The sequence below is a fragment of the Bradysia coprophila genome, unplaced genomic scaffold, assembly GCF_014529535.1.
Source record: "Bradysia coprophila strain Holo2 unplaced genomic scaffold, BU_Bcop_v1 contig_358, whole genome shotgun sequence".
NCBI lineage: Eukaryota > Metazoa > Arthropoda > Insecta > Diptera > Sciaridae > Bradysia > Bradysia coprophila.
The window spans coordinates 2,729,809-2,739,605 of record NW_023503616.1 but is presented as its reverse complement, the minus strand read 5'-3'; the positions used below and the strand labels follow the sequence as shown (position 1 = coordinate 2,739,605).

Below are 9,797 nucleotides of genomic sequence, written 5' to 3'. Positions count from 1 at the left end.
TAATTAGTCCATTCAGCCCGCAGTTCTGGAAAAAATCATAAGAGTGCGGATTTTACAGTTGGTATTTAACCAGCTTTTGTGTTCATGCTGTTTCTGTCGGTTCGCTCACACACTGAAATTAACATTAGCATGAACACAGTGTAGAAAAATGTATTCTCGAGCTTTGACTACCCATAGAAGAACGCCCCAAGTGTATTATAGTTTGAAATTTTTGTAAAATCGATTCAAACCGATTTATGACTTCACACGAGTACGTACAATCTGAACCAAAAGGCATGTTCACTGAAAAATATCGTCGATCGATGATAAAATTTCCAAATAATCGATACAATATCAATCGAATGTTTAATCGATAAATGATAAATAATTGAATTATGAGTTAATATTTATCGTTTTTTTACTTGCTACCCGTGTTATGGTCTAACAATATGTTTTCTTTTGGTCATAAACACATAGGGAACAAGAACACTGATTCGATTTATCAGTCGATACCGATGATCAGTCGATTCGACATTCACCGATGATCAGTCGATTCGATATTTACCCATCAACAGTCCACATTTACCCATTATCAATCGATATTTATCTATTATCGATAAAACAATCGATTGATATTGATTTTTTTGACAATATCGATAATCGATTCTAAGTAAATTTTTAATTTAGAATTTTCAAGAGGGTAAACATGGGAACTTAGAACATAATTTTCATGCTTCGGGCCAAAAATGAGGGTAATTTTTGATTTTTTCTTGAGTTTTCGGCCCTTTGCATGAAAACTCACATGTGCACCTGCTTTGGACGATTGATTTTAGGCACTTTCGCTTGTAAGCCTCACTCCGTTCGGCCTACAATCCGCGAAATCGCCTAAAATCAATCGTGCAAATCAGGTACACAAATTACTATTTCAATAGAGCCTCCTCGATGCAGTACAGTAGTCAAAATTTTTTGGCCTCGACTCCAAGGTTGTAAAAGAACAGGTTAAGACAACTCTGAGTTGATCACGAAGGCGGTGACACACAAATTGCGTCAGCGGCTACGAAGTTTATATAAAAAAGGCAACTTAACAAAAACGAAATTCCGAATTATCCTAAAAAACATTTTCTTCAAGTTGATTTCACACACAACATGTTTATCACTTTCGGTGTCATCCGCCTTCGTGACTGTCTTAACCTGTTCTTTCAGCACCTTGCTCGACACGGACAAGTCTTCACTCATGACAATATGTAATATTTTAATGTTGGTATAATGACACTGCGTCGCTATTGGATATATGAGAAGAGGGACCGATTTACTGTTAAAAAACTCTGTTCAAGTAATTGGTTCAGTACTGTGGTATAAAGAAAACAAAATCTTTGAATTTCTCTTTAAATTTTAATTGTTAAAGTTGACAAAAAAATTAATTTGATCAAATCATTGACCTGTTGATACTGGTTTTCCTCTTTCTTTTACAGGAGCACATTCCATTTGAATATTTATAAAGTATACATCAAAAGGGTTTATTTATATTTTCATACTTCAACAAGATAAATTTTATATATTAGCCGTTTTGACAAATATATTTTGGTATTTTTACTATCAAAAAGAATAAAATAATTGAAATATACTGAATGCGATTTCGAATATTCCTCCTCTTTCAATGGCACAAACATTTTGGTTAAAACAGTAACAAATTAATATGTGACTAATGTGACTTTGGGCTTTGTTACAATAGATTTTCTTTCGAAAATTGTAAAAGCTCAAACTCTATGTACGTTTATACCTTCTTCACAATCTACTTATTTTCTAAATTCTGGAAAAAAGACATTTTCTCTTTGAATATTCCTTTGAGTAAAACAGGACTTGGCGGACGATCCGGTGAATGTTCCCTTTCCACAATTTCAATATTATCGGACCCATTCGATGCATCATCGGATATTGAGTGTCTGGAATTTTCAAGCATCATCAATTAGCGCCCAATTAAAAATTTTATTTTTGAGAAAAAATCTTTTCATTACTTTAGCTCTTCGCGGAACTTTGTCGACAGACTTCTAGCGGTAATACTGTGCCCCGGAGCCACGGGATGATATCTTGTTTCGTAGTTTGGAAGATAGGAATCAGGTGATGGTTCTTTTGTATGGCCATTGGTATTGCTTCCAATCTCGTTTGATACTTGCCATGCGAATGTCTGAAATTTTGTTAAAGCGATAAGACCATCTTACGATAGGCAAATTAATTCACACTCAGATAAACTGTGATGTTATTCATTCAATATTTATTTATTGCAACAAAGTAATTCAATTTTATCTATGAAGACTATTGGAAAACTTCCAAAAATGCGAGTGTTTATTATGTCTTTGCTTATGCATATGTGTGAGACTGAGGGAATCACAAGAAAAGTGGTGAAATATGTGGTAAAGAAAGTATAAATCATAGCTCGTATCGTATAAGCGGCTACAATGTAGTGTCTACATTTTCAATACATACTGTGGCAGTAGCCCTTTCAGAAACGACAGTCATATCCCTAGGCAAAATCTTCTACTTCATTAAATGAAGTTCATTCAGATTAATCAGAGATAATCCGGATAATCCCTTATTTTTTGCTACTACAGTCGATAATAGATCAGCCGTTTCTGAAAGACTACGAAACACTTCACCAAAGCACATCACTTATTTTTGTAGTCGTGGTGCAATAACAAGTTTTATGTTAGATATTTCACTAAATAGTATCACAGATGGTTAGTCGACTGTGCACTTTAAATGATCGGTTGTGAGTCGTTAATAAAAATTATAAACGAGCAATTTTACCTTAACATATCGTATCTGAGTGAAAGACATACAAGAAAAAGAAATTATTTGGCTTTCTTTACACCAGAATGGAATCAGCTTTGAAGCACGAAAAAATGTACTTACTTTTGGCCGTTGAATTGGCTGCTTCGTAGTTTCGGTAGAAGGCTCGATGAAATTCTTAGCCAGAGCTTTGACCGAAGGAAGTGATGAAATGACATCTTCCTCTATGACCCCCTTTTCGATTGTACCATTTTGTGGAATCTAAAATCCAAACGAATTAGAGGAGATTGTCAGAAATTTCGTCGAGTGGCAATAAGTCTTACTGCATCTTCACGCTCCAAAATTAGAGGTTTAATTGGTGCCGTTTCTTCCATTTTAAATTTTGAAGTAAATACTGGCTTTGGTTTCGGTGTAAAAAACTTCAAAGTTTCTGGTGACAAGGGCTTCGATACTCCTCGTCCGCTGTGAAACGTTTGTGATTTTTGTTGACTAGTTGCTTCCTGTTCCTCTTCTGATTTCTTCAGCTGATTCAGCTGCTGTATAGCAAAAAATTGATCCAAGTTTTTATGCAGCGATTCACCGTCAATTGGAGTCGGAGGAGGTGTAGTAGTTGCTCCGACAGGAATACGACTCGTTCGAATTATATCACTTCTCAAATAAGCTGTCTCGTTCTTGCGTAGATCGTAGACTCGTGTTTCAGAATCGTCACTCTGGACACTATCGCTTTGCAATGATAACGATGAACTGTTGTCCGACAATCGATCAGTAATCGATAGTTTAAGTTTGGTTGAATCGTCACTCGTCTGGTCTGGATCGTCTCTGATTTGAACGATTCTTGCTGTAAAGACGTCAGAGTCAGGTGTTGTCGGCTTTGATGATATCTGTTTGATAATCCAATTTAAAATTAGTTTCTGTTAATTAAGTAATTCGAAGAAGATAAGTGACTCGAATGCAAAAAAACCAACGCCCTTACAATCAAACAATTAAAAATTATTGCACGAAGATATCGTGTAATACCTGAACGCTCTGTGCGGCTTATTGAAACAATTAAAAAAATATTTTCAGACCGATATATGATTCAATTATGTATTAGATTTTCGCAACAGCAATACTTCGCTGATATCGATACACCGAACAACACTTTATCTTGTTATCTTTCCACATACGTGCATTTTATATCGCTGTTGATACAACTTGATAGGAGACCTGTACATGATTATATACACACAAAAAAAACCGAAATAAACGAAACTTTAATCTGAATAATACACAGAACGGAGAAATATCGTTGACTGTGTTTCCTCAATAAAAGTAATGGTTGGAGAGGCCGCAACATAAGCACCATTTACAATTGGTAATCCATAAGAAACACAATACATGGGGTACTGAGGAAACTATAGTAGAAATGATTTTTTTTCCTCTATTTTATAGCTCTTCCATTCACACAAATAGTGTGGCGAATGATAAAACCTTTCTTTTTTATTCAAAGGGTGTTACGTTCGGAATATAGATTAAGTACTGTTTGAAGTAAATGGATGTGTCCATGTCGGTTTGGGACACAATAAAAAGTGTACGAAAACACATCAGATGGCCGGATATTACATTGTCGATAACCGAAGAGTATTTCCCGATCCATGATTTCGGTATTGTAGTTTTGTTTCTTTGACGAGATAACGTTTTGAACGAGCATAAATGAAGGTCAACCAAACTTTGCTTAGGGTTCGTAGAGAGCGAAATTAACATTTCAATCACTAAAGTCAATTAACTTGTTTCAACACGATTTCTTCATTCCATTTTCTTCATCGCAAGTCACTCTTGGCAATATGAAAATTTAAGTTTTAATTGTCGTGGACCTCGATATCAATCTTGAATTGGAATACCATGAGTTTTTACCGACACCAATTGTGTGACATGAATATACCATCCGCACATTATCATACTACACATACACAGGTTGTAGTATACGTTTTAAAATCAATAGTCATTTAGACATTCAACTCGCTTTCGACGTAGCTAGCTCTCGACCACATGGCCATATTCACCCCCAATCAATACCCGATACCGATTGGAATGTCTTTTATAGATCAATTTTAGATTAAATTATTGCTAGAGAATAACCTCAAATGTGGGTTGAGTGTAGCCGGTTTAAGAGGAACGATATACACAAACGTAAGTGTAGTACAACACACATAGCTGTATATTGTTGGCTTTTCTATAATATTATGAAAAGCGCTGTATATCTTGATCGTCACACTTTATGTCCGGAATTGTTTGTGTCATAGCTAAAAATGGTAAAATGTGTGGTGCATGATGTAAGTGTAGCCATATGGTATTTGCACTAAAAATTGTGTATTATCATTCATAGCATAGAACCCAAATGGAATTGCGAAGTTTTGAAAACTGGAATAATAGTAAATACGATGGCTACATTTGCATCATGAACCACACATCCTACTTTTCAAAAACATCTAATCATCCGCTATTGACAGAAACGACAAATGAAGCGATGACCTCTGGTAAATGTGGTCTTATACAGGGAGACATTGTGTTCAAACAAACGAAGTATATTACATGACTAGAGATAAAAAGATGAAAAGTAGTGTTTTCATGTACATTTTGTTGATCAGAGACGAAGGTCAATAAACACACTAAAACAAGACTTGGCATTTTTATCCCGAATTCTGTAATGGGTACTTATAATGCTTTTGAGCTTAAGGTCAATTCACACCATAAGTCCGCTATAAATTTAAATATTTACAACTGACAGTTGGACAAAATAATGCTAACGTCATATAATTAATGTCAAAAACTAAGCGTTAAAATGACATGCTACGCGGTATATTTTGAAATTGAAGGCGCACTTACGACGTGAATTCATTTTTCATCCCTAGAGTTGTAATGAACCCCTTTCGTCCTTTCGAGTGAAAACAAAAGTATGTAAAGAAAATATCGTGTCAAACACTAGGCGACATTTTGAACAAACGGAGCAATAGATTCGATTATTACATCGCCATGTCACTGCCGTTTGTAAAATGTTCAAATCGTACTATTTACTATTTAAGAGAACCATTAGCCGAAAATTTCCTTTTTCACTTCTTTCTTCTTTTGTCCCTTTAATTTGAGCACTTACTAACACACTACCGGAAAAATCACTTTCAATTAGTTACAATCAACAACAGAGAGCTTTTGCCACTACATTGAACATTAAAAATGAGTGCATCAGCTGGGACTGATGGGAAGTTAACATTCAGTGGAACAAATCAATTGAAGATGAATATGTGTAAATGCTACAAATCAAAATTATACATAACGACGAGTTTTGTTGATAGAGTTTCATAGGTGAATCGGATAGAGTCTTGACGAGTAAATTTTCCTTCATTGAATAAAAATGATTTGAATGAATTAATGTAAACCTTTTCAACATATTGAAAGGTACTAAATTTTCCGTTTTAAACGGTGTTTCATCCAAATTAATGTGGTTTTTTAAATTAGAATGATCAACTATTGTGAAATGATACATCAAAAAGATGGTTTTATTAGTAGAGTTATAGAGTACCACAACAACGAATAGATCAATTTTTAGATTTTAAATACAAAAAAGTAGCCACAAAAGCAGAATTAAAAACATTGAAAATTAAAATTTAAAAAAATGGGAAACTTACCGCAATTTGCTTAAAAGTGTTTAATTTTCGAAATTGTTGTGGTACATTAGACAAAACTCACACTAATTAAAACCACTTTTATGATTCTGCTTTATTTAATGGCCTTTTATTCTCGATTAATGATACAATGTTTACATTATATTAATTGTGCGACCAGGTCTTATGTGCAACGGTAAACGATTCAGATTTCTCAATAAATTGTAGTTTTCTGTTTTTTAATAAGAAAAAATCACTTAGCTTCTTTTCTGTTAACCTTTGACAGACGGAAAGTGTATCAAGAGTTCAAATATTGAATCTATTACTTCATTAGTTTATCTAAGTTTTTAAAAGATTGACTTCAAATCTTTTATTTAATTTTTTTGAGCATGCTTCAAGACCACATTCTTGTGTATTCCTGTTTCCTGAAGTCGTTATCGATAAGACATGATAGCATTCAAATGAAAATGTACAAAACTAAACGTATTTGTGACCTGTAGTAGTTTCTCTACAACTAATTTAAGATTTTAAGTGACCTGGCAGTGCAATAGACAATAATCCATTCTCTGTGTGTTTTATATTGAGCCAGTAATTCATTAGATTAAGTTAATTTCGTTTCCCATGCCCTATCCTATGGTTTCTATGTATTCTACTAACTACCAATGACTAGATATTTGATTCGATTGAAAACTTTTAGATCTTCTCACAGTATTCGGTCCTGACGATTTACCGTTGTCTAGATTCTTTAAATCGGTAAAAACGGTCTCAATGTAATCACCAGCAATCGGTGGCTGTAACCTTAGACCATTTTCATGATCCTCGTCCTGATCAGTATCGACAGTTTTAATATTTTTACTAAACACCTCATCATCCCCTTCCGCCTCAAATCGTTCATCAAAAATTGGATTTAAAACGAAATTTTTCGTCCCATTTCGTGATCGAAAACTGTCTCTTCTTAGATTGCCGTGCAATGAGTGTCGTTCAAGTTGATTTATAACTTCCGGTGGAAGTTCGAAACTTGAATTAGTCTTTTCCGGCCTGTTTTTTGATCCAAATGTCATTGATTTTACGCTCCGTTCATCGTCGGAAGAACGTGAGTTTTTGTACCGTTTCAAAGAGTTAAGGGAAGTCGAGCGTTTCACTGGATTTGATTGATAATTGTTAAAAATGGAACAGTAGTCGATTGCTTTGCGTTGGTTAGGATCGGATTTTGGTTCGTTTTTCTTATACTGATCAAGGTCACTCACATTATCTTCATCGGTGCTGGAATACCGTTGGATTGACGATGTTTTCTTGCGTGTTCCACTTGCTGCTTTCGAGTCATTTATGTAGTAATCGCGACCGTACCTGTAAGATTAATTCAATGTAACAATTTAGGTAAGTGAATATTTATTGCTACAGTAACTCAGACAAAACGTCAAGTCAATCAATCATTGATACATTCAACTAGGTAAAGTACTAACCTCAATTGATCTGGCTCCCCAGCGCCTAAAACAATTTGCAGTGGCTTACCATTGTCGGCTTTGGTAGTTACATCTTCATCAAGCTCAATGGACTTAGCTGCTAATGCAAGGTTGATATCGATGACTTTACTTGGACTTTTCGTCTGACTAAGTCGCCTTTGCAGTGCTTCAGCGGAATATGGATTGTTCGGAATATCGACTTGAGCATTCATCCATTTAAGGTGTTCACGTTCAGCAATCGAACCTGGTTCATTTAAAGAATAATAAATTAGATAACTGGGGAGAAATAGCCCGCTATCAATATGCACCTGGTAAAGGACCATGCTCGTCTGAGTGTATTGTGTTAGTAGATGGGTTAGTATTTAAGATGATTTCTTGGTTAGATATGAATAAGTTGGAAGTGGTGTAAGTCACAGCAGAAGCGGAAGGCCTCTCAATTTCATTGGTTTGAGTAGTTGACTCAGGAATGGAGGGCAGTTCAAATATTTTGCGAGTGTTCATAACTATGAATTCATTCGATTCTGGTTGGACCGACAATTCAGTTGTGTGTTTTTCATCAATTTCACCGGATGATTGGTTAGTCGAGAATTGCTTCAGCATCAGTTCTGGTTCATTCGTTTGAATCAAATCCTTACAGATATTTTCGTTGGGACTTTCCAGTTTGTTTTCGTTTGAATCTTTATATGCTGAAGTAATCGAATTTTCAGTTTCAGGTTTCGTTTCAGTTAAAGAGTCACCAACTCCTTGGGTGCTCAGCAATATTTCTTCTTCGATTTTCAAAGCTTTCACTTCTTCCTCTGTGACAATAACGAAGTCTTCCTCGGACGTTTGTTCCGGATCAGTAATTGCATTTGAAAGTTCCTTATCAGTGTTGCTTTTCATACCATTTACTTCCGAATCGACATCAATCTCCAATTTATCATCGATCTTTCTATCAACATCTTTCAAATCAAAAGAATCGACTCGTTTCGTGGGTTCAAATTTCTCTCGATCATCCGGTGGCAGCTCGAGTGAGTCCTGAGCTCTTAAAACTTTTTTTGGTTTCAACGACATGTCATCATCACATGCCGCTGTGGGCGGAGGTGTATCACCACAAATATTTGATATAATCAAAGTTGGGATGGAGGTCGCCGGTTCCTTTTTCTCACTATCATCATTGATCACCTGCACGGTCGATGTATCATGCGTGGCGATTTCAACAGCAATCAATGCTGGCTTACTGCTGATATACATTGCTTGAGGTACACTTTTGTCTTCAACCCCATTGGTAGCAATAACATCAAAAATGTCGGATTTAGGTTGCAGCGCACTGTCTACTGATAAATCAAATTCGCTTGGTGAAACTTTGCAAATATAATTTTCACTGGAAATGTTGGAAGATGGGCCTGAAGTTGGCTCAATAAAATTCAACGAACTCAAACGATTATTTTCCAGTTGGTCTTGTGAAATTTCCTGAGTTGTTTCGGTAAAACAGTCCTCGATTAATAGGTTGCTAGCTTCTAAAATTATCTCAGGACTCGTTGATACGACTGCAGTATTGACAGTTTCGTTTTCAGCAATTAGAGATTGATAATCGAGTGTCGGATCGCCTTCAATGCTATCATAGATATCGTTAATTGATGAGTCGAGAAGTTCATCATCCAACGATTGTGGTTTATTTCCTAACAATTTATCGACTTCCACGCTAAAGTCGAACTCGCGGATAATTTGGTTCACAATGGTGTTGTTGTCAGGAAGACTACCACTCTCTTGTATTGTGGGTTGGGTTGGAACTAAGGTAAATTAGTACAGAGATTTCAGATTTGTTAGTAAATTTAGTATGCTCATGCTAAAGTACTTAGAGTTTAACTAAGAAAAGGCAATACTACCTTCGACAGCAATAGTTTCTTTAGCTGATTCCAAAGATTTTGACTTTTTCCTGTTGAAAAAA

General features: G+C 35.5%; 1 protein-coding gene across 6 annotated transcripts in view; it reads right to left on the bottom strand.

The window, feature by feature from the left end:
• Window positions 1-1,351: 1,351 nt before the first annotated feature.
• The window catches only part of LOC119081716, a 28,903-nt gene continuing 20,457 nt past the window's right edge, over window positions 1,352-9,797 (bottom strand). For 5 of the 6 annotated variants that reach the window (XM_037190834.1, XM_037190835.1, XM_037190836.1 and 2 more), the window contains 8 exons: window positions 9,736-9,785; window positions 8,176-9,639; window positions 7,868-8,111; window positions 7,652-7,751; window positions 3,090-3,647; window positions 2,890-3,027; window positions 1,995-2,164; window positions 1,352-1,922 (listed from right to left, as the gene is read on the bottom strand). In XM_037190834.1, the coding sequence (XP_037046729.1) occupies window positions 1,772-1,922; window positions 1,995-2,164; window positions 2,890-3,027; window positions 3,090-3,647; window positions 7,652-7,751; window positions 7,868-8,111; window positions 8,176-9,639; window positions 9,736-9,785 (2,875 nt within the window). In that variant the 3' untranslated portion in view covers window positions 1,352-1,771. The remainder of the gene's footprint in view (window positions 1,923-1,994; window positions 2,165-2,889; window positions 3,028-3,089; window positions 3,648-7,651; window positions 7,752-7,867; window positions 8,112-8,175; window positions 9,640-9,735; window positions 9,786-9,797) is intronic. The other variant, XM_037190840.1, reaches the window with a different exon arrangement.